The sequence below is a fragment of the Lutra lutra genome, chromosome 14 (assembly GCF_902655055.1).
Source record: "Lutra lutra chromosome 14, mLutLut1.2, whole genome shotgun sequence".
Classification (NCBI taxonomy): Eukaryota; Metazoa; Chordata; class Mammalia; order Carnivora; family Mustelidae; genus Lutra; species Lutra lutra.
The window spans coordinates 3,510,542-3,537,797 of NC_062291.1; the positions used below are offsets into that span (position 1 = coordinate 3,510,542).

Below are 27,256 nucleotides of genomic sequence, written 5' to 3' on the forward strand. Positions count from 1 at the left end.
GCAAAAGTAAGGGTTCGGACCAGATCTTCCACAAGGACCTGGGCAGTGGTATTTGGTGATGCTGTGAGTTTACAGCTCACATGGGCCAACAGTAATCTAGAACTTTGAGCTGGAACCTGGAGGCGACTGGAGTCTGTTCCCTCTCTTCTGGAATGGGCACAGCCCAAGGGCAGAAGTGGTTTCTCATGGTCCACGGGGAGGCAGAGACCCGGCTGCTGGGCAGGTGTCCCTCACATCCAAGAACGCTGCTCTGTTTCTGAGCTTGTAGCTTCCAAGTGCTCTCTAAAAGGTGGACGGAGAGGAGCCTCGGTGCCCAGCAACTGCTGCGCCCCCTCTTGAAGTCAGATTCTTCCTGTGGGCCATTGAGGCTGGCTCAGCTATGCGCCCAGGTCAGACCCCAGGGGTAGAAGTGCATCCCCCCCCCCCCCCGTCTGACTGCCCTCGGGGCCTTTACATTGAGCCTGCAGAACCTCAAAACAAACAACCATCTGTGCTAATTCAGCTGTTTCGACAAAGAACGAAAAGAGCTCAGGTTTTTACGAACAATCAGTGATTTGATTGCCCTGTAACATAGCGCCTGCTGGATGCTCCTGTCTGGTTCTGGGACATTGGAGCCAGTGCCCTGCGCCCTCAGCGCGTATCCCAACCCCCTTGGGCACTGTGCTCCAGGTCGGCAATGGGACTCGGCACTTTTGTCAGAGCTCGCCAGATGACTCTGAGGTCTAGCTCGTTGGCAATTAATTTATAGCTGATCACCAAACCTCAGTTGGGTAAATCTGGCTACTTTTCTTGGGGCTCTATTTGACTATTAAGTCTGGGGAAGAGGGCCACGTCCTGATTTCTGTGCAGAGCTGGTGGCCCGCGTCCCATCCTCGTGCTTGGCTGTTTGGTTCCGGCCTCCCTGCCTCCTCTTTGTTCTTTCCCAGCCTCCCTACTTCCCATTCCACTCACTGACCGTGTCACATGGTTTTTTTGTTGTTCAACTGAGGCTAGAATTCAGAACCGTCTCCTGTCATTTCTCTTTTTTCATTTATTTAAAAAAAAAGTGCTTCAAAGTCCGAGTTTCCTCCTCATGTTCAAGTTCTCCAGGGAATACAGCAGGCGCTGCCTGACTCTCACGCCCCTGTCCTTGTTGGTAGTTTCATGTCTCCTGCACGGTTCCTTGCATGTTCTCCTGCCGGGTATCCGGAGAAAGTGGAAATGTCTGCAAGGGAGTCCTGGATATAAGACACTGAGGGGCTGCGGGGTGACCTTGACGCATGGCATTGATCCGTCAGTGGTTTTCAGGAAAAGCCTTCAAAGTCCAGAAGTCACTTTCTATTTTATTTTATTTTTTATTTTTATTTTTATTTTTTTTATTTGACAGATAGATCACAAGCAGGCAGAGAGGCAGGCAGAGAGAGAGGAGGAAGCAGGCTCCCTGCTGAGCAGAGAGCCCGATGCGGGGCTCGAACCCAGGACTCTGAGATCATGACCTGAGCCGAAGGCAGCGGCTTAACCCACTGAGCCACCCAGGCGCCCCTCACTTTCTATTTTAAAACACATTCTGTAACTCTTGTAACCCACTCCCGAGGGACCCTGGGGAACGGTGTCTGAGCTCACTGTCTCATCTCTGCAAGCCTCATCTCTTTACCAGACACATTCTGGAGACCAGCATCCTTCAGAAATTTCAGCTTGAAAACAACCTTGTGTTTATAGTTCTTTTGCCCAAGACTTTTGCATAGCTCCCTGTGTCTATGTGAATATTTCTTCTTGTTTCTTTACCAATTCCCTAAGTCTGTTTACCCTGCTGTATTTCTGTGTTTCTCCATGTTATGCTGACTTCAAAATCTTTTGTTGCATTAAAATCTCTTCTGGCTTGCTCGAAAAGCAGATCTCTGCGTACCTCTTATTTATTTGTTCTTTTGCATTTGATTGAGTTTTTTTTTTCTTCTTCTTCTTCTTCTTAAGAAGCACCATCAGATGGTGGGGCTCTCTGAGCCCCGGGGAGGCAGGAAGCAGGGGCTCTCCTGCCAATTCTGAGTTAGGCGAAGTCTGGGGATCCAGAGGGGCCGTGAGCTGGGGATCCTCCCTCTATCTCATCATCTAGCCCCCCAACTTCGGTCAGAGGGCATGTGGGATCCTCTGGCAAAGTGACCCCCTGCTTTTATCAGCTATAAAAGACTTGGTCTTGAAGGAAATTGTATGTTGTGCTTTCACCTGGATTTAGGGAGCCATGTTCTATCCGTGCCACCGAAATCTGGCAATCAAGGGTACAGTGTAGTGGTGTCTTTAAGAAATTGTCGAAAACAATGACAGAAAAGAGTTTTAGAGAACCCGAATGTAAGTGGTTCCATTAAGAAAGGTAGTGGGTGTTTTTTTTTTTTTTCCTTCCTATTTCACGTTCACAAACCTAAACGGGTTGTAAATAGTTTACATTTTATTGCAAGTTAATCCATAAGACTACTAAACTTTAAGGACTCTGACATCTGATTGATTTTCTAGTTTATTAAGAATGTATAGTACTCTCACCTGAAGACACACTCAACATAATGATAGAGCCAAAAAAGGATTTTTTTTAGGGGGTAATAATATTCTCTGTGGGGTGTGTGTGTGCGTGTGTGTGTGGTCTGTCTGTCTGTGATGTGTGTGTGAGAGACAGATAGAGGCATGTTAAAACCTCCTCGGACTTGAGCAGATACGAAAAGTTCACATTTCTTTCCTGTCCTTGCTCCCAAGTCGTTCCATTTTGGCCCACCGAAGGCAGTAAACTCACTTCTCTCCTCAGACTTATCACTACCCAGCATTTTATGTCCCTCTCCTCCCTCATTTTGTGGGTCGTCGGGAGTACTTATAAAAACTGAAGTCTGACTCGAGTGAGAGTTATTTCTCACCTGTCCATTCCTTGAATCGGGCAAACCTTTCCGAGTGTAGACAGTCCCTGCCGCACGACATAGATGTGGAGTCACCTGAGCCCGGCGCAGAGCTGGTGGGGTCCAAGTCTGGCCCCCCCACAGGGCAGACAGCAGGATGCAGCATGAGTCTGGCGGAAATCCAGATGGCCTTCTCGGACAAGCCTCTGAAGATGGTCGCACCTCGTCAGCATTTTCCAAGGGCATTTTTGCCTTTGAATGGCATGTAATGAAACAGTCTTTCTCCTGCGTTTTGTACGTTCCGAGTCCACACCTGTATTTCCTCTGTTCCTCCTCGTGTCCGCACATGTAAGTGCTAACCCCGACATTAGCACTAGGGGTTTTGTTCGGCTCTCTGGGGCAGACCCTGCAGGAAAGGCGATCCTTCAGGGTGTAGACAGTCATCTGTCCAACGAAAATCCGTGATGTGGTGTCCTTCAGGTGAAGGTTTCTTACATTTTTGGTGTCTTAAGAGACTTTCCTGACATTGTTTTTGACAAGTTTTTGTTGTTGCTTTGGAAGCTCCTTTTCCAGAGAGGCATCCCTGCCGAGTCGTTCTCAAAGCTAGTATTATTTACTTCTTTGATATCCCCCCACCCCGGTTTCACAGCAGCAGGCTCTAAGTCTTCTGTACATTTGTCTATTTTTTTTTTTCAACTTGTCTTACATTTTGGTAGATCTTAATGATTATGCAACTGATGATGCCACCCAAAATCAACTTCAGACCAGGGCGCCTGGCTGGCTCAGTCTGTCCAGCGTGTGACTCTTGATCTGGGGCTTGTGAGTTCAGGCCCCATGCTGGGTGTAGATTACTTAAAGAATAAAAGCTTTTTAAAGACATTTTAATTTAATTTCTTTTCAGTGTAACAGAATTCATTGTTATGCACACACCCAGTGCTCCATGCAGTAAGTGCCACCCTCAATACCCACCACCAGCTCACCCAACCCCCCACCCCCTCCCCTCTAAAACCCTCAGTTTGTTTCTCAGAGTCCACAATCTCACATGGTTTGTTCCCCCCCTGCCCCCGATTTCCCCCAATTCACTTTTCCTTTCCTTCTCCTAATGTCCTCCGTGTTATTCCTTATGTTCCACAAGTAAGTGAAACCATATGATACTTGACTCTCTCCGCTTGACTAATTTCACGCAGCATAATCTCCTCCGGTACCGTCCATGTTGATGCAAAAGTTGGGCATTCATCCTTTCTGATGTCAGTGTAATATTCCAAAAGAACTTAAAAAAGCAAATTCAGACCATAAGAGGTATGAAAGATTGTAGTAACTTGTGTTATTTTTCCATTTTTACCTTGAAGCATGTTCTCATATTACTTGCATTTCTTATAAAGTGAATATTTTTTCTCACCTTTTGATTTAACATGTCTAATCATGGGTTAACCCCATGTCCATTCTCTCTGATGCAATGCTTCTTTACGGATCTGATCGACATTTATCACCTCACAGTAGATTCCTTTTCCCTGGACTTCTGCTCACTCATCTGTTGGCTTAGGAAAGTTCCTGTGTTTATAATATTAACTAGAGCCCGTGGTGTGTTGGTAAATGTTTAATAACCAGCTCACTAGAAAAAATGAAAAAACAAAACAAAACCTTGATTTGCAACGTCTGCCATTTCCATGGTATAATGCTCCGATTGTGGCTGACTTTAAGCTACCCATGGTTTAATAATTAGCTTTAAGATTCTCAAAGATTTGGGCACCTGGGTGGCTCAGTGGTTAGCATCGCCTTCTGCTTCGGCTCAGATCATGAACCCAGGGTCCTGGATCGAGCCCTACATTGGGCTTTCTTTCCTTGCTCAGCGGGGAGCCTGCTTCCTCCTCTCTACCTCCTCTGCCTGCCTCTCTGTCCTACTTGTGATCTCTGTCTGTCAATAAATGAGTAAAAATCTTTAAGAAAAAATTCTTGAAGATTTATCAGTGCGTCTCTCGCTGGGTAGTATGAGTAGGCTCTAAAACACAACGAATTAATAACAGTTCTATAACTTTACAGATAATCATGCTTTATGATCATGATTTAATTTCTGACTTACAAGATAACCTTGTGTGAGTACCGTCGACGGGAGGAAGGACTGACTGGAAGGAGCGCAGGTGGCTCTCAGTAGGCAGAGCGGGAATGGGATTCTGCCTTTGAGCGGAGCCTTCCCGGTGCCTTTGTCCCTCATGGCAACTGCTTCCCTTGTGGAAGTCCCTTCTGCGACGTGTTTGAACTCTAAAGAGGTGCACCTCTTAGAAATGACTTAGAAATGATATTTAGTGTTCATTGCTTAGTAAATTATTGGGTTTTAGCTATTTGAGAGTACCCTGTAGCAAATCATAGCCTGCCTATAAAAAGCTTGGTGGGGGTGCACCTGGGTGGCTCAGTGGGTTAAGCCGCTGCCTTTGCTCAGGTCATGATCTCGGGGTTCTGGGATCGAGTCCCACATCGGGCTCTCTGCTCAGCGGGGTGCCTGCTTCCCTCTCTCTCTCTCTCTGCCTGCCTCCGTCTACTTGTGATCTCTCTCTGTCAAATAAATAAATAAAATCTTAAAAAAAAAAAAAAAAGCTTGGTGGATTTTTCCCTATCTGGTCTTTAGATGTCATTTTTGTCTTCACATCGAGTGTTTTGGGTCTGATTGTCCGATACTATTTTACTACTTGAAGGCAGCGTTCAGGCAACCCTTCCTTAATGCTGTAGAAGCAGACCCAGTGGGACTTTCCTCGTTCCTAGTTTTCCTTGTAGAGGACTTAATGCATGTCCCCGAGTCACTTTGCATGACCTGGGAAACATTTGGATGTTTCATTGCATTGGAAAAAACACCTCACCGGGCAGTTATTTTCATAACACGGATGGGATCATCTCAGAATGACTTGCGGTGTGGGAGGAGTGGTGGCAGCAACTGCCATTTACTGGGACCTGTGGCCAGGCCCAGCTGGGAGTCCTGTGTGCACAGCATTTCGTTTGCTTCTCCTTGAAGGACGGACACTAATGTATGCGGTTTGCTGCAGCCGAGGTCTGTGCGGGTATGACGTGCCCATGTTCATGAGTGACAGAACTAGCGTTTGAAACCAGCTTTGCCCGACTCTCAAAAGAGCATGTGGTTTCCATATGACAAGTTTGTCACCCCCCGTTTGATAAGGGATAACAAATGACAGACGTATCTACATTAGCTTGTAAAGAAGCGTCAGCTTGTACAAAGTTGGGAATGACGTCTCCGCGGGGCCTGCAGCTTCATTGACACGGAAATATTGGACTAATAAAAATTAAGTTATAAAAAATTCAGTTGTGATTGACATAGTTTATACAGATTCTTTCAACAGACGTATAGTTTCAGGTGGATTTCAGATAGATTTGAACCATTACATTTTAATACGACGGTATGGTTTCCTTCAGACCTGCTGCGTAGATTAAACTCATAAACTGTCAGGAGGCAGATCACAACTTCTTTCCAATACCGGAATCCTTGGACGAGTTCATTTGTTTCTTTGTCCTGAACTTTTTAAGAAAGTAGGGTAATGAGTCCCTTGTCTCTACTCTCTGTGAGAAGAAAAGGAAGCTGCTGCCAGTGCCAAGTGTACTTCCAGTCCCCTGAGGCGTGGTGGGGAGGGAAGGAACCGGTCTGAATCAGAAATCCATGAGAGCGCACTCAGAATCAAAGGGGGGATTCAGTTCTTCCTTTCCTTGGGGAAATCACTGGACCCCAAAGAGAAGACCACCCCCGCTCTTGTGTAGGGGAATTCTAGCTTTGGTGCCTGTCCATACAAAAGGGATATGATGGCTTGTTCTGTAGATTTTTAAAATGAAGATCCTTTTTCATGCATCTGTTGGCAGAGCATAACCAGCCAGCAAGATAGGAACATCTGAGCTCAAACGTAGCTTTCGTCATACAAAATGACCTCAACTCACCATGCTTCCAAAATGATCCTCATAATTTTTCATTATCCTGATTTCTTTTTTTTATTTTATTTTATTTATTTTTTTTTAAGATTTTATTTATTTATTTGTCAGAGAGAGCGAGGGAGAGAGAGCGAGCACAGGCAGACAGAATGGCAGGCAGAGGCAGAGGGAGAAGCAGGTTCCCTGACGAGCAAGGAGCCCGATGCGGGACTCGATCCCAGGACGCTGGGATCATGACCTGAGCCGAAGGCAGCTGCTTAACCCAACTGAGCCACCCAGGCGTCCCTGTTTCTTTTTTTTTTTTAATCTATTTTGTTTTTTAAATTTTTTTAGAGAGAGGGAGAGAGAGAGAGAGAGAGAGAGAGAGAGTGTGTGTGTGTGTGTGAGCTGGCTGGATGGGGCAGAGAGAGAGAGAGAGAGAGAATCCCAAGCAGGCTCCACACCCAGCACAGAGCCCGACGTGGGGCTCGATCCCACAACCCTGAGATCATGACCTGAGCCAAAATCAAGAGTCAGATACTTAACCAACTAAGCCACCCAGGTGCCCCATTAATCTGATTTCTGAGGGGGAAATTTCAGATGAAGCAGGTAGAAATTTTAGCATTGTTCATTCTTTCCCCCCTGCATCACGCTCTTGCTTTCTAGTCTGGATTTGTGAAAGTCTTGGTTTTTCATTTATGTGGCTCACCAGAGTTGCCCCCATTTTCTGCATATTGCTACTGCCAAAAAACCTGAGGGGATGCAATGGCGGTTTTTTGTGGCACTGGACTGCATGCATTAGTGTTTAGGAAGAACAGTGGGTGTTAAGGAGAGTATCTCAAACAAAAATCTTGTACATTGTTCCTCCAACTTTCTTGCTGTTTTGATCTGTGAAATCCTATATTCACTCTTTCTTTATGCAGATTATTCCATTCAGAGAAGGAAGAATTTTTTTTAAGTTGATGCATGATACTGTAACCTTAATACGGTTGGATCTTTTCTGGAAGTTTTTCACATAGGAGCTGTGGAGAGCCATGGCCATGGAAACTTCAAGACCAGTTTTTGGCCCGGATCATAGGACGATGACTTGAAAGCCTTTAGAGATCATGCAGCAAGTCTGCATAGAGAGGAGCAAGGTGAGGCCCAGGGAAGTCATGCTCCTTGACCAGTCCCTACTGCTAGTGAGTGGGTGAGCTAGGTCAGCAACCTCTTCTTCCCACCTCGATTCGTCTTTTCCTACAAACATGCTGACTTGCTGTACCTGGTAATGGGTATAGACTAATACTTGAAATTTGGAGTTCACACGTCTTTGCATCAGAAGAGAGTTTTCTGGTAACTTTCGTTAATGGCCATTCTTCATGTTTGCCCCAAACTGCCAAACACATCGACCAGTAATTGTGTTTACACCTGTGATTATACATCAGCATTAGGTCTGTTAGAAAATCAAAAGGGAGTTAAGAAATCACAAAGGTTCACTTGAGGGGAGGTTGTGTTGCCCCATTAAGTCTTTGTGGCATTATAAGTCTTCATCCACGATATAGGAATCTTTACCCCTATAAAATAAACATCATCTTGTGACTTAAAAGAACTAACCAATCTGCAGATTGGCTTACATTTCCTTGGCAATATTGGCCATAGACATTAAACATTATCTCCCCATCCCCCTGTCCCCAGCCTCTGGCCAACTCTGTCCCACTGTCTGTCTCTATGAATTTGCTTGTTCTAGGTACCACATATGAATGGAATCCTACATTTGTCCTTTTGTGGTATAGTGTATTCTTTAAGAACAAAATGAGCAGAAACTTTCACTGAGAGAAGTGAGTTCCACAGCCAACATGCTTCTTTGTTCCACATTCGTACAAGGCTCTCTGGGACCTTCCCCATTGGAGTCAGATACTCTCTTAGAAGATATGGAGGATTGGGAATCTAGTACTACGCTCCCTGAAAGTATGTGAGGCCAGTACTCCTGCGTAAACTGTAGTTCACAGTTCTCTCCATATTTGATGATAGATCTCAGCACCCTGATACCATCTTCATAGAAGGTGGACAGGGATTACCCATTACTCCTGTGCTCAGTCCTCTGCCTGGTATTTGAGTGAGGCTCAGTACTGGTCCTCCGGGTCCCATGTGCCCCCAGCACATGCCCTGCTCCAGCAGTGTGTGCCCTGCACACTCAGAGCAAAGGGAACACTTTCTAAGGAGCCATTCTATGGGGAAACCAAGGACTCAGATTTTCTAGAACCAGAAGCCTGAATTCTTGTTCCTGCTCTGCCGTAAAGTGGATAGGTGTCTGTGGCAGGTCACTTTGCTCCTGCAAACTGGAGATTTCTCAATTGCAAAATGAGGAGATTGGACTTACTTATCTCCAAAGTCACTTGAAGCACAAACATAATTCTCTGATTTATTTATCAATAATGACAACAGTAACCCACTGGCTAACCTTTTTTTTTTTTTTTGTAAGTTTCCAGGCACTTTCAAAGTCTTTTGCCTTAACTGTGGTAGCTGCTCTAGGAGGTAGGTACTGGACACAGAGACGTTGGTAACTTGTCCAAGGACAGCCTGTAAACCAGAGATCGGTGACTTGAACACGGAGCGTCTTACCCTACAGCCCACTTCTCAACCGCTAACCCGAAAGAGCATTGAAACGAAATGATGTCACAATAAGAAGAAAAAAGGCACAAGCATGTCTTCGACTCTCTAGCCGTCATGCTTTGTGTGGAATCTTTTTCTAACCTTGATGAAAGGGTGTAATTAATCTGTAATTAAAGTAATAATAGGGTTTCGGGGGTGGGGGGGACGGTGGTTAGGGAAGAGCGTCGTTGTGGTCCTTGGGACACAAGAGGGCGCTGTGGCAAAGCTTACGGTCTGCGCATCCTCTGCCTGAGAAGGGCACCGCTGCCCCGGACAAACTTCCGAAGAAATACGGCATTTCCGACACTTCATTTATCAACTTGGATTAACCGGACATCATTCCTGTAAGATTCAGAGTAAAAATAGCAGATAAATCAACGCAATCATGCTCCTCTTTGATAGTCCTCACCCGTCGTCCCGGCCTGCCTTCCAGCCTCTGGCTCCCTAGCACGTTAGGGCGCGCGTGTGCCTCTTAAACCCACCTTGCTGTAATGCTCTGGAAGGCTGTCTTCTTAGCCACAGATAGAATGCAGCACGGTAATGAAGGGTATTTTATTTAAATCCCTTTTTTATCTTTCATTACTTATTCATATGTGTGGCTAGCTATCACACTGCCATTCCATGTGACAGGAAGTGAGACAGATTTAAAGAAAGCAATTGTTTAATATTCGACTGATGTTCCCATTTTGCTTCAGATAAGCACAGGCAGCGTGGACTAGCTGGGGCTGCTTTGTAGAAGGCTCTCGCCGCTCCAAGCTGAAACTACGTTTAAAAAGATAATAATAGAGGGAGTAGCAGGGTACGCAGGAGAAGCAGCGAGCGCCTCTTCAAGACCTAGGAGCGTCCCCGTCAGAGGGAGAGATGCTTTTGATTGGTCAGGCTGCTGGGGAACCATCCGGGGCATGCAGGACAGCAGGAATGATTCTCGATCCTTGTGAGAAGACGAGGCTCTGGCACCCAGCCCCGTGGCCCATGGGGTATTGTCGTGTCCCCATCAGTTGGCTGCTTTTGTCTCCTAGGGTGCTGGTACAGAGAACAGATCTTCCCATACACTTCTGTTTGTTTAGGAAAAAGACGTGAAGTCCTTGTAAATGAACAGAAACTGATGACCTGGGAGCACTGGTTAGGAAACAGTCAGAAGGCTGTGTCTGGCTTCGTACAAGGACACGAGCTCCTTTTAACCCACTGAGCCTTGATTTGTTCCTGGGGTGAAGACCGTCTCTAGAAAGTGAGCAGAATGCTGGAAACCCCACTCTGGGGAAGGCAGAGAAGCAAGCCCCCAGCCTCCCCTTAGCATTCCAGGGCTAATACTGTAGGATACTCCATTTATTTGACAATGAGTGGGGTTTGGTACTGAGTGAGCTTTAAAGCTTTTGCTTTGCTGGCTGGCAGGCAGGAAAAAAAATGAAAACAAAAACAAATAAACCCAGAAGATATTCATCTCTGGAAGAATAAAAAGTAGTTATCTCCGCTTTTGAAAAAGCCACGTATATGCAGTCTGGCGCTCCGTGGTGGGCACAGGAACCCCGGTTAGCACCTGCCCCCTACCCCCACGGCACATCACTCTCCTCTCTGCAGACCCTGCTGCTCTGATTCCCTGTCCCATCTCCTGCATTTTTACCTCTTTTCTCCTCCCTTTCCTGGTGGGAGCTGCAAGGCTAGCGCTCCTGGGTGTTCCCCAGCTCCTGGCCAGGCCTAGGTCAGCCTCTCTCCGCTGAGCAGCCTCGAGGCATCTGTTAGCGTAATCGAACTTTGCAAGAGAGGGGAGAAGATCATAATATGAAACCACATCCAGAGCCTTTAGAAGGGCAAGCAGTCATGCATTTTTGGAACCAGTAATGGGAAATGCTATGGGGGCCGGAAAATAATTAGGACAAGATCTGAGGTATGTACTGCCTTCCCCACCCCTTCCCTGATGGGAAAGAGGAAGCAGTAGTGTTGGATTCCTGACAGACGTCCTTTAGGTTAGTAGGGAGAGTGTTGATCTTGAAGGATCTAGAAGGATCTAGGAAGCCAAATACTCAGGGTATCAGGTTGGTGGGATGAATGAGAGAGGGAGGGAGGGAGGGAGTGACTGACAAGTAGTGAAGGAAGCAGATGGTTGGGCCTGAGTGGATCACCTGTCTGCAAGGTGTACGACCACAGGGGAGTATCTTCATTTCCATAAACACTTAAAAAAAATTTTTTTTTTGGTTAACATATAATGTATTATTAGCCCCAGGGGTACAGGTCTGTGAATCACCAGGTTTACACTTCACAGCACTTACCATAGCACATACCCTCCCCGATGTCCATAACCCAATCACCGCCCCCCCCACCAACCTCAGTTTGTTTTGTGAGAGTAAGAGTCTCTCATGGTTTGTCTCCCTCCCGATCCCATCTTGTTTCATTTATCCTTTTCCTATCCCCAAACCCCTCACATTGCCTCTCAACTTCCTCATATCAGGGAGATCATATGATAATTCTCTTTCTCTGGTTGACTTACTTTGCTAAGCATGATACCCTCTAGTCCATCCACGTACATAGACACTTCTTAACTCAGAAGCAGGATTGCTGGTTGTCTCCAGTATGCTAGTGAAAAAGGTCCAAAATGCCCCTGAGAAGAGCTGTGTAAACCAGAGGCCTGGAAATTTTCAGTGTTCGAGTCTTTTCATAAAGATCTTGAGATGAAATGGTTTGGGCCTTTGTTCCCGAGAGGGGTCCCACCTTGTTCAGCAGTCACCACATTTCCTGGGTGAAATCTGTACTGTGTCCTTGGTTCCTGGAGGAGAGCTCACCTCTGACAAGCTGAACGCAAGGCTGACTTTCGAAAAGGAAAAAGTTAGAAAAGGAACAACCTCTAGGGGATACTACACAAGTCATACAAGGTAGGTGTAGGAGGCCCAGAGGTTCTGGGAGTCTGGGCATGGGTGTGTTTCTGCCAGGGCATGGAAAGAAGAGAAGGAATATGGGGAAGGCACAGGAGACGTCTGAATGCCCAGCCGCCATTTTGCTGTGGGAACATCATTCCCAAGGCAGGACTCCACGGTGTCAAAGACATGGGCTCTTATCACTAAAGGGGCAGGACCGTCCCTCCTCCTCCCAGTGGCAAGAGCCAGCCTGAAAAATGGGGCTCCATAGACATGGTGCTCCACAGATATGGGGCTCCATAGACATCCAATGTCATGGTCATTATAAAACACTGACCAACCATTGCCATCTGAAAGTCCCTTCTTTGTCCTAGTCTTTCAGTTAGGCAGAAAGTTCTAGTTACAGACATCCATCTTCCCTTCTTTTCCCTATAATGCACCTGATCCCATGGGTAATGGTCCTGCCCTGTATATAACCAGCTTGTGCTCAGCAGCTGCTCAACTTGGGCTGGTCTTCTGCAACCTGTTATTCTGAGGGCCAGAGCTGTCTGTTGACCTTGAACCCATGCTGGGAACACTGCCGGACCCGGGGGTGTTGGCCGGTTGTGGCTCCCCCAGGCCCCACAAAGCTCCAGCTTGCTCAGTAGCAGCACGGACTTGTCTCCCATCAGGAGCTCGGGAAGTTGGCGGCAGCGAAAGGGCTACACACACTTGTTAAAGAGGACAAACAAGAATGATGGACGTGTTTTCACTTCTGCTGTCATATTCATTTATTGCAAACTCTGATTTTAAAGATTAGCGATTAATGCTTTCCCCCCCCTAGATTATTATGCCGTTGTCCTTCCTCCATAAACTTGAGATATGCCTGGTGGTCTTTTTAAGCAGTGAAATGACTGATTTTTTAAAAAAGTGATTTGGATTACATTTTTAAAGATTTTTTTAAAAAGATTTTATTTATTTATTTGACAGACAGAGATCACAAGTAGTCAGAGAGGCAGGCAGAGAGAGAGAGGAGGAAGCAGGCTCCCTACTGAGCAGAGAGCCTTATGCGGGGCTCGATCCCAGGACCCTGGGATCATGACCTGAGCTAAAGGCAGAGGCCCAACCCACTGAGCCACCCAGGTGTCCCTGGATTACATTTTAATAAGTATTTTTTCAGAGTTATCTTATTTTTAGCATTTTGTGGCTTTAATTTAGCTCCAGTAATCGAGTTTCTGAGAATAAACCCGAATCTCAAGTTTCGTGATGCGTATCTGACCTTTCTCTTCCTCTGGCTGCTGGGGGTGGATGGGGGTTGGGCCTGCCTCCTCATGGGGGCTTCAGAGCTGACTCCCCACGTGGCTGCAGCCAGCCCAGAACCTCGCCATCTTCCCTGAGAGTCTAGAGTTGCAGATTCCCTTCGGATTGGGCTGGACTTGCTTTGCACAGGGCTGCTGATTGGTTGTCACTTTTTTCCTCAGAGTTTTGGTAGGTTCCGAGGGCAGGACTTGGCAGGGGTAAGAGAAGAATAGAAAGTTCTGGGTCTTTAAAGGAGAGCCAGTCGGGGAGAGGGAGATGGCTATGGAAGCGGTTCCCAGGGGGAACACAGTCACCTGGTCCTGCCTCTCATATTTCCTCAGGACGGTGCCAACAGTTAACAGCCGTTCTGCCCACAGTTGGGAGGTGGTTGTGAGGTGGATCTGTCTCTGGCCAGAATCAGGCCATTTGTGCCGAAATATTCGTTGCCCTTTCAACAACATGAGTTTGAATTGTGTGGGTCCAATTACAACAGATTTTTTTTTTTGATAAATACAGTACAGTCCTATAAATGTATTTTTTTTTTTTTTGAAGATTTTACTTATTTCTTAGAGAGAGTGAGCACAGCAGGGGAGTGGCCGGGGGAGAGGGGGAAGCAGACTCCCCACTGAGCAGGGAGCCCGATGCGGGTCTTGATCCCATGATCCCGGACTCATGACCTTGAGCTGAGGCAGATGCTTAACTGACTGAGCCGCCCATGTGCCCCAACTGTATTTTTTCCTTGTGTTTTTATTGATACTATTTTATTGAGCTTTATTGTAAGGATACAACGTAGAATATATATGTTTGTGTGATCGGTAAGGCTTCTGGTCAACAGTAGGCTACGAGTAGTGAAAGTTTTGGAAAGTCAAAAGTTACTCCTGGTTTTTTGAGTGCCCAAGGGCTCGGGGCCCCTCACCCTCCTGTTGCTCGAGGGTCCACTGCTGTTGAATCTAAATTACTTGTGGCTGGTGGTCCCTTCCCGCTGCGGGTTCTACTGCGGTTAGCCGCCTGTGCTTTAATCTCCCCTCTTTGCCTGATGGTCGACCCCAAATTGCAGCCTTTGTAGGCCACCCTGTCGGCTGCGGGTGTCACTTTCCACAGTCTCTGGGTCTGCCGTAAGGTTTGAAACTGCGTTCGCCATGTCCGTCACATCTCATGTCCAAGAGGATCCGCACCTTCAGACTTCATTTCGATTTCCGCTTGCTGATGGTCTCTTTCTCTTGCCGGGCTGTGTTAACAGGCTTCTGCTTCTGGGCCCCACATTTGTATGCCCAGTTGGAGGATACCACAGCCTCCTCTTCCTGGTGGCCTCCCTGATGACACCCTAGCTTTCTCGTTTCATTTCTGAATGCTCCTTCTTGGGGTTGCGTACCCCCTCAGCAGCTGATGAGACCGGTGTCCCCTGGGTCATGACTTGATCCCCACCTGCCCACATCGGCCGAGCTCCTGCACTTCTGTTCTGGCCCAGCCTCCCGGGCAAGGAGAGTTGGCCTGGCACCTTTTCCCCATTTGGGGTAGCATCTGAAATAGTCTTATTTCTGGGGTCATTGTGCTTGTACTAACCCCTGATGCCTAAATCAGCACTGACTCACAGACTGCTAGTCTCTTGCTGTGTCAGAATTGTTCTTCTATCTGCCTCTTTTGTTTGGGGGGGCCCCACTGCAAGCCTGCTGGGGAGCGGGCAAACCTTTTTGTGAGGCTGAGTCTCCCGAACAAGGAACGTCCCACAGCCTTGTCCCGGCTGATTACCGTTGAGTGAGGACTAAGTGCAGCCCGCGTTCTGCCTCCCCACTGCCGTTGCTTCACTCTGCCATTGGCTCTGCCAGCCTTGACCCTTGGGGTGGCATCTGTGCTCAAAGAGGGGAGCCTGAGCCCTAATTTGTCTTGTCCTGAACATACCTCCTCACGTGGCTCTTGCAAGAACCTTTCTCCAAGGACTGACTCCACGGATTCCCAGCCGCCCAGAGCTGTCTGACCCATGAGCCCGTATCCTAAGCACCATGGCTGAACACACGTGTGCTGCTGTGGCCAGCCCTGCTCTCGTGAGATCAGTTACCATCCAGGTGGATCCTGGCTTTGCTGGCTAGGAATGATCCAGTCAAGGTGGCCTCCTGAACTTGAAATCTGGGACTGCCGGGGGATCTGCACCTGCCGTCCACCTTCACCCAACCCGGGCCTAATTCCAGCATTCACTTGGGAAGTAATAATTGTGACATAGTCACAAAGGCTAGCGGAGGGGGACCAGATGTCCCTCCTACACCACCCTCTTCCTGAAAGGCAGCTTTTTACAGTATCAACTATATGAATGTAGAACATCTGAGCAATCCCTTACAAGATTTCGGTATCGTCCATGGCCACCTTCCATCTATCTGAACAGCAGGGCTGGTCTTAATGAGCCTTCCCTTTGTAATTAATTTAAACGTCATCTCATTAGTATAGTCAGAGTGCCCCTGGGGTGTTTTGTCTTCCCGCAGGGCAGGGCGTCTAGACAGGGGCAGATGCCCCCGTGTCGTAGGTAACGGTTGCGGTGGTATCTCAAGGGCTATGCGGCGTATGTGTGCTCCATGGGACATGTGTGTCTACGTGCATGTGTGTGTCGTGTAGGGTGTGCACACACGTGTATGTGCCTAGGTGTGGTGTGTGCCTGTGCCTGTACCTGTGTGTGTTGCTGTGTACGTTGTGTACACGTATGTGCGCGTGGTGCATGTGTGTGGTATGTGAGCAATTCAGGATTGTGGCCGGGGCCCTTGGCGGCCCCATGGCCAAACCCTGCCCATGGTAGCTGCTACCTGCTTGTTGTGGTCTCCCACTTCCCTGCTATGGAAAAGGACAGCCTCCGATTGTTTGAAAAGATCCACGACTAAAAGGACAACCTGGGCTTCCTCTGGTTTTCCCATGGGGCTGGGCCATGAGAGGCCTTCCCCGGAGTAGTGGTGTAGCTCTGTGGCGGGGGGAGGGTTGCACGGGAAGCCTTCCCCATACCCCACTTTCCTGATTGATGGGGTACATGCAGATGCTATTGCCTGGGCAGATCACTCCTGATGCCTCAAAAATGAGAATTCTGCTTTGGTCCTTGATCAACTCTACTGAATTACGTAGGCATCTTACTCCCTTTAACACTGGCTTGCTTTCACACTTTAAAGAAAATATTCTCATCCTCGTAATGAAAAAAAATGTATGTGTCATGCAGGTTCTCGTTGTGAGGTGATTTCTCTCCATTTGCTTGAAAATTCTCTTTCTTATCACTCTCCGCTCCCCTTATTGATTTAACTATACGAAAAGCTTCTGGAAGTCTGGCTCTGGTCTGCCGGTTCCCACGTGTCGGGCCCCAAGGACCCCAGTTTCCTGACCCGCCTGCAGTCTGATGTGTTGACTGAAGGCAGAATGACAAGTCCTCTTCTTGAAAATGACCACACACCAGGTCAGAAAGCACTTTCCTAGGACGGAAGTTGTAGCTGTTTCCTAGACGTATGTTTATTTTCCATTCCTTTACCCACTACTGTTTGAAATTCTGCTGTTGTTTGCACACTCCTCGCCTTTGTGTCCCTCTTTCCATCTGTTCTTGAAAAAAAAAAAAAAAAACCAACTGAGTTTTATTTTAAACCAATCCAGATGACAGGAGCGCAATCTTGACGACGCTTTGGAAACCAGTGGAAGAAAATTCTTGGTAAATTACTCATCTACTAAACTCCTGTTCCATAGACAATCTATTGTTGGTGTTACTGCACATTTCAAGATAAGGGCACATTTCTGAGGCAGGGTCCTTGTACCCCAGATAAGCAATTATTGAAGAAATTGGTTTTGACATGTGCTTTCGGTTTTAATATTTCCTTTTACATTCTAAAATAATCTCCTGTTGCATGTAATTTCCCACCACTGCACATAAAGACGCATTCCAGGTGTCCCTGCATGAAGTCCAGTTTATTTCACACAGAGATGATTATGGAAAAAGACTGGGGGGGCACCTGGGTGGCTCAGTGGGTTAGGCCGCTGCCTTCGGCTCAGGTCATGATCTCGGGGTCCTGGGATGGAGCCCCGCATCGGGCTCTCTGCTCAGCAGGGAGCCTGCTTCCTCCTCTCTCTCTGACTGCCTCTCTGCCTGCTTGTGATCTCTCTCTGCCAAATAAATAGATAAAATCTTTAAAAAAAAAAAAGAAAAAGAAAAAGACTGGGGGCGGGGCCCTGACATCCTTAACATGTGGCCATGGAAAGGACTTCATGCCCAGAGCCCCAGCCCACAGGTACCCTCTCTGCTCCGGATCCTAGCCAGATCGGCCATAAATTGCCATTTTAAAGAGCCCTAAGGAGTCAAAGCTCATTATCCAATATCAGGTCACCAGGAAAGATATAGGATTTGGGTGTCCTTTCTCATCAGGACTGAAGAGAGAGGGGGAAGGATGATTGGCTATGGCTACTGATGATGATTTTTTAAAAATCATTTTAACCATTAGAAAAAATGAAATATCATTGACATACACTGGTTATCTTTTTTATTTTATTTTTAAAGATTTACTTATTTATTTTAGAGGGAGAGAAGGACAGAAAGAGAGAAGGAGACAGAGAGAGAGAGAGGGAGCCTTAAGAAGACTCCCTGCTGAGCCTGGAGTCTGACATGGGGCTTGATCTCAAGACCCTGAGATCAAGACCTGAGCTGAAATCAAGAAGTCAGTCTCTTAACCAACTGAGCCACCTAGGTGCACCACTGGTTATGATTTTAAGTCCAAGAACAGGTAAGCAATTTATAATAGGGCTCTAGGCCAGAAGCAAACTGAATTTTGCTTCTGGATGGTGAGCTATCCAAGGGCTGGTGTCCCAGCACCCTGTTGTGGTACCCCTTGCCCAGCAGCCCACCCTGGTCCCTCTGCCGGCCCCACAGGTCAAGTCTTGTGTGATAGTCCCTTAGTGGATTGAAAACTAAAGGGAGTAGAGACTCATGGGATTTCGTGGTGCGCTCATGTAAGGAACAGAACTGGAAGTGTTTAGAATTAGAAGAGCTAGTTTTACCGAAGCATGTTAAGAGACCCATTACGGAAAATTCAAATAATAAATTTCAAGCTATCAGGGAAAATTGGTTCAACCTCACAGTCAGATCTTTTCTGCAGAGCCAGACTGGAAAAGGCAGTGGTCCCCTCTTCATGGGGGATGGGCTCTTGGAATCAACTGTCACAGGAGGGTTCTGCGAGGAAATGTAACTGAAATGCCACAATTCCAATTTCTACAAATGGAAGAGAGCATCTTAAGTAATCTCAAACACTGATGCTTTGAGCATCATTTTGTATGGCCCAGCTGAGGACTTAGTGAGTAACTCACTTAGTAAATAACTTGTGTGGTTTTATTTCTCCCACTCAAAACCTTTTTTTTTTTCTATAACCCTCCAATTAAACACACACACACACACACACACACACACACACACACACACCCCACAATTCATCCCTTTAGTAATCATCTGAATTGTTAAGGATATAGTTTTCTGTATTTTTTAAATTTTAAGAAATTTTTATTTTATTTTATTTTGAAGTAAACTCTACACCCAGTGTGGGACTTGAACTCACAGCCCTTAAATTAAGAGTATCATGCTCTACCAACTGAGCTAGCCAGGTGCCCCTAAGGATATAATTTTAAATGACATACAAGTGAAGTCCCTAAAACAGTTTCTATCAGAATCTAGGGGGCAGCACTCCCAGGGCCCATTCAAAGCATCGTCTGATGGGACCACAGGAGACTGGTTCTCTTGGGCCTCACTTTGACTTCAAACTTCTCTAGTGCCTGGGTGTAGATACATAGAGAAATCAGTCTGCCCTGTGTGGTGGCAAGCTGAATTTTCATTAAGGCTGTGATAAACCCATAGAGCTCTAATATTTGGAGGAGATGGTCCAGGATGCTCTTAGTGGTCGGGAGAGAAATTGCTGCAGCTAAGTCTGTGGGGAAGCAAGCCAGCAGCCAGCTGTGGGCCTTGATGACTGAAGGCTACCTACCCTTGATTGTTGGCCACCGGAGACACCTCGTACTGGAGCCTGAGGGCACCGGCTGGATGTCTGCCTACTTGGTGCTGGCCAGCTGCCTTCCAAGGCTGCAGCTTTGATACTGTGAACAGAACTGACCACTTGAGGGGTCGTGGGCAGTTTTGTGGTCTCGATCTCGTTCTTTCCCCATTTGTGAATGAGTAGAATGGCTGAGATGATGCGCTAGTCCTCCCACAGCTCATCCGCATCTGTCACCATCTAAATGTAATGTGTTGGTGTGCCTCAACTGTTCTCACTCCATACATAAGGGTGAAGACCCCGTGCTCATTTTTTCTCTCTTCTCTCTCAATAGCACGTGCTAGTCTTCTTCCTTTTACTTTCCTCTTAAGGTCTGTGTTGGAGAATCTAGACAGTTCATCATTCCCCAATCTAGTTTGGGTTTAGAAGCAGGACCACAAATAAATAGAACCAAAGGGGGAAAATTATAGAGCTAACAACTCCAGAAGGTACGTAAATGGCTGGGTCACTGGTCCCCGGCTGGCCCGAGAGCCCTGGTGTGTTGGAGGGTACCCTGAAGGAGCTTCTCTTACCTTGTGTATCTTTTAGCATCTTGGGTTCCTAACTCTACGTACCAGTACTTGTGACCCTTAGCTGTCCTCGCAACCATGAAAAGCAAACATGCCTTTTGCTGGAATGGTATGGGTGTCACTGACCTACAGCAGCTGCTGTCTGGGTTTTAAAGCTCTGTGTCTGAACATTTGCACTTGTTTTGGCATTCCAGCATCCAGAATTATGTGTAGCGAATGAGTGTCTTGAGGGCCTGTGGTTTTCAGGGGCCATAGCAGGTTGTTTCTGAAGCCAGACAGGTACACAGGCAACTGTGGTGAGTCATGGCTCTGTGCTTCTTTTCTGCCTGATGCTATCTCAGGAGCTGGGGTGTGGACTTCTTTGATCTCTCCCACCTCTCTTTGTTCCCCCCCGTTGTTAATGGTGAAGTGGGAAGACTTAGGGAAATGGAGGGGGTGTGCACAGGGTGTTGCCAGCTGAGGGGGTTGGTCCCCTGTGGATGGAGAATAGTGCCAGTGGGAGCCATGGGACAGGGGTTGCTTTTATACCCAGCAAAACAGCCCCTCTGGAGGGAGAGCGGACTGGAGGTTACGTGATCCAGCAGAAAGTCAAACAGTCACATAGAAATCTTCCCCACAGGTGATAAACTAAAAATGAGAAGGGGGTGGACACTTAGTTTAGTGTGACAGTGCCCTTTCTCATCAAGAGGTCTGTGACACTCACCTCGATGAGCACCGAGTCATGTATGAAATTGGTGAATCACTATATTTTTCACCTGAAACTGATATGCCACTGTATGTTCATTATGCTGACATAAAAATAAAAATAAAAATAGAGATCTGTAACATCTGCTATTCCGAGGAGTGGCTGAAACAGTTCTGATGGCAGAGCCCACACTCCTACAACTGGGAGGATCTGTGGTGTGGCCCCAGGTGTCTTTTCCATCCTAGATCGTATTTCCGATCTAGGTTATAGACAAGTTGTGTTATGGCTCTGGGCACGAAAGGGATAAGATCGTGTTCTACTCAGTGAATCATCATAAATTTAATGACTAAATCTGATGTACTCTGGGACTATAACTTATCTCCATCACTGTTTAAAGAAAAGTCAAGATGCAGTGATTCAAAGTTCTGTATTTGTATGGCTCCTTTATTGGTGGGAGAAAATTAGAAGTTTTACTGTATTCTCACTGAGTAAAGAAGGTGAGATGCGTAGGCTAGGCTGCTTGTCTCCTGGTCCTGCCTCTGGATCTCAGTAGCTGGCCTACTTTCCATGCATTCCTGGAGTGCGCTGAGTTTCATCTTCATCTGCTTGGTGTTCAGTGGGTGATACGTATTACTCTTGTTTTGGATACGCTTCGTGAGTTTATGTGATGCAAATGCCCACTGTTCTTGGCCAAACATCCATGTTCAGATCCACTTTTTTCCCTCCACGTAACTCCACGTGGCTGAGCGTACATTCGAGCAAAAGCACTCGGAGAGAATAGGAAGGAATGATCTGCATGGATCAGCTTATTTTGACTGAACAGATGAAAAGCAAAAGTGACTTAACAGCTAACTTCAAAGATGTAAAAAGCGTGTATGGCGAATGGAGATTTAGTGGTAAGTATCTCAATTCATATTCGCCGAGGGCAAGAGGAAGATAAATGAACTCAAATTGCAGCAGAAAGGAATTAGACACTAGGAAGGAAGCTTCAGAAGTTGGAAGCGCTCGTCTTTCGAGATGTTTGATGCAGAGGAATGACACTGCTACCCTAACCCATAAATATTTATTGAGCTTATACCCTGGGCAGGTGCTGGGCTTGGTGGGGCAGGTATGCAGGTGAACAGACAGGCAGAGACCCTGACGGTACAGACCTTAAGTCTAGTGGGGGAGACAGACATTGATCAAAGATGCAAACATGTCATAATCTGTGACAAGTGCCACGAAGGAATGTACGAGAGTGTAACACGCACACCTGATCTGTCTGCAGCCAGCAGCCAGGGGCCAATAGCTCCAAAGAAGTGAAGTGTGAGTTGAGATTGGAAGGATAAGTAGAAAATTGCAGGGGAAGGGAGGGGCTGAGCAAACAGCCTGTGCAAAGACCCCCAAGGCCAGAGGGAGCTGGTGGCTTTGAGGGACAGAGAGATCCGTGAGGCCAGTACATCCAGAGCTCAGAGAAGGGGAGAAGGGAGTGGATGTCCTGGGTTCAACTGTCGGCAGGAACCAAGCCAGGATGGTTCTTGAAGCAAGTTAGGATTTTGATCTTTATATAAAGAGGGATGAAAAGTTGTCTGTGTTGTTTACTTTTTACCTTTTTATTTTTCTTTTTACTATGTATAACATGCCGTCTTCGTCCACCTGGGCTGCTGTAACAATATACCACAGACTGGGTAGCTTATATACAGCAGAAATGTATTCCTCGCAGCTCTTGAGGCTGGAAGTGCGAGATTGTGGTGCTGGTGTGGTCAAGGTCTGGTGAGACCAGGTCAAGGTCAAGGTCCTGTTTGTAGACGACCGACTTCTTGTCAAGTCCTCACACAGCCTCAGCCAGTGCCCACTTGCCTCTTACAAGGGCACTATTTCCTTTCATGAGGCTACTCTTATGCTCTCAGCTAGTCTTAATTACCTCCCAAAGTCCCCCACCTCCTAATACCATCACATTAGGGGGGTTGTTTCAACACATGAATTTGGAAAGGACACGAATGTTTAGTCCAAGCCTGTGCATACGGACCAGTGCCCATGTGAGTCAGCTTAGGACTGATCCCACAGCACCCAGCTCAAGAGACACAGCATTATTGACAACTGAGAACTCCTCTGGATCCCGTCCCAGTCACTAGCATGCTCCCATAGTGACCCCTTTTTTAACTCATAGGACCGTAGAGCAATTTTGACTATTTCCGAACTTTACGTAAATGGAGTCATACCCTTGTATTTTTTGCTCGCCTTCCTACACTTAACACTGTGGGACTCCATTTGCTCCTTGTAGCAATAATTTGCTGTGAATATAACATAACTTATTTATCAGTTCTGCTGTTGACGGACAATTGGGTAGTTTCCCGTGTTTTGCTGTTTTTAGAATAGTAGTACTATGAACTACTTGGTGTTCTAGTTCCCCGTTCTGTTGGGTGTTTTCACAGTGGGGTTTCTGGGAGTCTAGATATACGTAAGGTTAACTTTCATGGATCACACTGAGCCGTGCTCTAATGTGGCCTTTCTGATTTGCACCCTTGCCCACAGTGTGTGATCTTTCTCACAGATTTTCTGCAGACAGTGACATGACCAGATCTGGGCTTTTCAAAGACCACGTGGGCTGCTATGAGGAGAATGGACTGGAGAGGCGGGAGTTCCTGGGAAGATCTGTGGGGGACTGTTATGGTGGGTCGGGGCAGATGGGGAGAGGGTGAAGTCAGCTCAGATGGAAAAAAGTACACAGATTCAGGAGACAGTAGTGGGGGAGAAGTTGTTGGTTTCAGGGGTTGTACCGTATCCCCCCATTCATGGTTTAGCATTCCATGGTTTCAGTTACTTGTGGTCAACTAGGAGCAGAGGATCCTCCTCCTGCCTTGCTATCAGAAGGTCAGTAGTACCCTAATGCTACATCACTATGTCTCTGTCATTCACCTCACTTCATCGCATCATGGAGGCATTTTATCATCTCATGTCATCACAGGAAGGGTGAGTACAGAGAGACCACATTCACAGAACATTTTTTACGGCATATTGCTATAATTGTATTTTATTATTAACTGTTGTTCATCTCTTACTGTGACTAATTTATAAATGAACTTTATCATACATAAGTGTGTATAGAGTTCAGTACTATCTGTGGTTTCAGGCATCCACCAGGGGTGAAGGAGAGAGAAGAGGTGACAAGAAAGACCATACATTGTTGCCCTGTGTAGCTGGTTAGACGGTGGTGTTTGTCTGAACAATGGACTAGGGATGGGGAAGGGTGGGTCCTAATTCTGGTTTTGGACATGTTGATTTGAAGTGCATTAGGGACATCCACGTGGGAATCAGGGTGGCAATTAGACATGGAGGCCTGGACTCAGGAGAGTCTAGTGGACAAGTAACGCAGTGTCCTCACAGCAGCCTTGGGGAGGAAAGGTGCCTGGGGTGAGAAGGTCCAAATCAGTGCTATGATTTCTTAGTTTCAGAGCAGTTTTTTTTAGAAGAAACCTTTGAACATTTACAAAATTTATAATTTGAATTATAAAATTCAAAAAACTTGAATTTTATTTAAATGGAAGATGATGAGGTAATGGCTTATTCAGGAGGCTAGAGATGGTGATACCATGTCGTAGGTGGGGGAGATCCGGGAAACATGTTGTGTTTTCTGTAAAATACCACAGTGGCCCAGGGTGGTGTTTCTTTGGCAGGGGTATCTGTTTGTCCTCTGCAGGAGTTCCCTGGGACTCTCACAGACCGGGAGGCTCCAACAATGGAAATCTCTTGTCTCCCAGTTCTGAAGGCCAGAAGTCCGAGGTCAAGGTGTTGACAGGGTTGGTTCTCTCAGACGCCTCTCTCCTTGGTGTGTAGATGGCCACCTTCTCCCTGTGTTTCCACTGGCCTTCCCTCTATGTGTGTCTGCGTCCTAACCTCCTCTTCTTAGAAGGACCTCAGTGAGATTGGATTAGGGACACCCTCTTGACCTCATTTTAATTGAAGCAAAACCATGATAATAATAATCACCCCATTCACCATGGATCAGGTTCTTTTCCTCAGATCCTCACAAATTCACACTGAGCCCTCACAACTGTCCTGTGAGGGAGGTGTTATTTCCCTGCTTGTTGAGGGGATGAGGAAGCTGGGCCTCAGGCCACACGCTGTGTTGGTGGAGACTCAGCATGAGCGCCCATGCCCATGGCTCCTTCTCCCCCTTCCTGCTGCAGTCTCAGGCCACGGAGGACACGGGGGACTTTGCTCTTCTCTCAGATTCTACAAATACAATTTAGCTGGACAGAGCAAATACTGGCACAACAATCGTTATTTGTTGCCTTTTGGGTGAATGTACTCTTCTCCCCAACTCAGGCTGACTTATTTGCAGAGCTCGTAAGTCAGGGTCCCTACAGCTGGGAAAGAGACGATCTGTAAACATTCCCAAGCCCTGAGAAAGGACCAGATAAAGAAGCACAAGGTGATGGTCCCATCCTCTCAAACTGAGTGATCTCCAGAAACAACCCAGTCCTGTTGTGTGGTTTCATGAAACGAAGAGAGGCAGCCTTGACGGGAACTGGATTTGGATCTTGCAAAGAAAATGTGTTTGATTTATTTTCCTGGTCTGTATCCTGCAGCAGCTGCTTCCCGTTGACCTCCTCAGTGAGTCTATCTCTCTCTCCTCACATAAACCCTTCAGACATGGCTCAAACAAACGTGTTGAGTAGGAAGTGTGGTTTGTCGTGTCCTATCTCACTGTGGTGCTCCTGTGTTGTAATCTGTGCACTGTTGGTTGTCTACACAATGAGGTGGTTTCCCACTTCTGGCCAGGAAAGGCACAGTCATTGTCTCCCGTCAGAGGTGCACCGTGGAACTGAACGGCTGGCGTGTATTTGACCATGTCCTTGGTAACATTGGGCCTATGGATTAGCCAGGAAAAACGAGTCCTTCTCTGGGTGTGAATGTGGAATGGTCTAAAATGGAAGGGTGGCCAGTTACGTGTTTGTCACTGAGCCGAATGATGGGCCCGCTGAGGTGCCAATTCCCCGGGTGGCATGGCCTGGTACATGGTTGTTTGGATCAGACATGCAGGAGAGGAGAGAACTGGGTAAGAGGCAGAGACGGGGGAGAGACAGAGCGAGAACAAGAGCCAACGTAAGACAGTTCTTCTCCCACGAGGCCTGGGATGCTGTGCCGAGCACACACGGGGAGCTGAGCCGTTGGCACTGAGCAGCAGAAGTTATAAGACAGGTACCGCAGGGGATGAGGTCAAAAGAGTCACTCAAATGCAGCATTACCCGTGGTTGTTGAAGAGGAACCACGAAATGCTCCCATGGGAAAAGGATGCTTCCTCTGAGTCTTGAATAACCATTCATCAGTCAAGTGTTCACTAGGTTTTTGCTCTGAGGTATCAGACTCGGAGCTGGGTTCAGGAAATAGAAAAATGAACCAGCCCCTGCCCCGCAACATTCCCACTCCATCCCCTGCCCCTTGGGGAGCTCGCATCCTTGTAGACAAGTGGGAGCCAGACAGCCAGGTAGGAAAGGGTTGGCCTGGTGCGGGGAGCAGCACGGGCCATGACGCAGGGACAGTAGTGAACTTGGTGCGAGTGGATACGGAGTGGGTCAAAGGGGAGGCAGGTGCCAAGTCCCAAAAGAGGAGCCTGTGTGCCAAGCCAAGGAATGTGAATTTTTTGCTGAAGGCTGTGAAGAGCTACTACTGATTTCGGGTTGGGGGGGTCACGTTCTCAGAGCACTGGAGAGCTGTGTTCAGGGTAGAACCGTCAGGGTACGGTCAGGGAGCCCCCTCAGGACATAAGCCTGGTAGGGCGGGGAGAGGCCAGTGTAGACACCGGCAGTGAATGCCAGGGAAGGAGGATGAGTGAGACCCTGTGTTGGATCCCTGGGAGTGGCGAGGGCAAGAAAGGGAATTCCAGGATGACTCCCACTTCCCAGCCTTCCACTTAGTGACGGAGGGGGAGGATAGAGGAAGAATGTCAGTTCCCGCAAAATGTGACAAGTGCAGGTTTGGGGACTTTGCTTGTGAATTCCAGAATTCTGCTGGCTTCCCCTAAGAGCACTAGAAATAGGAGGGCCTTTTTACCATCAAGGAAGCATGAACGCATACCAGAGGGCATCGGGGGTTTGTGGAAGCTGGCTTTCAGCGTGTTCAGTCAAAAACATTAAATGTCGTCAGCCTGCAAGGGGCTCACTGTTAACACCTGCATTGCAAGGAGAGGAAACGGAGTCTCGCGTATGTTAAAAAACAGTGTATGGAGAGCCAGGACTCCAGCCCGGGATTGATGACTCTGGGTCTAGTGCTCTTCCACGACATCCACTTGGTCGGTACCAGGGCCCTCTGAGTCTTGGAACTGGAATTATCAGTGACACCAGTCCAGTCCTCCTGTCCTAAAAGAGCCTCAGGAATGCCAATGGCTGACAGTCAGCCAAATAAATGACAACACCAGGAGACCAAACGTGTGTGATTCTGAGCATCCCTTGTCCAGGGAGTGTGGCAGGGGAAGGGCCGTTCTGGATTCAATATCCAGGTTTCGATGGGTGACCAATATGGT

General features: G+C 47.3%; 1 protein-coding gene across 3 annotated transcripts in view; it reads left to right on the top strand.

Annotated features, from left to right (window-relative positions):
• The window catches only part of DISC1 (DISC1 scaffold protein), a 380,218-nt gene that overhangs the window by 202,070 nt on the left and 150,892 nt on the right, over window positions 1-27,256 (top strand). The window contains exon 10 of one of the 3 annotated variants that reach the window (XM_047703001.1): window positions 7,679-7,918. The exons of the other annotated variants lie outside the window; for them this stretch is intronic. Coding sequence (XP_047558957.1) covers window positions 7,679-7,713 — 35 coding nt within the window. The 3' untranslated portion in view covers window positions 7,714-7,918. Of the gene's footprint in view, window positions 1-7,678; window positions 7,919-27,256 lie in introns of those variants that run through there. 3 annotated transcript variants of the gene reach the window in all.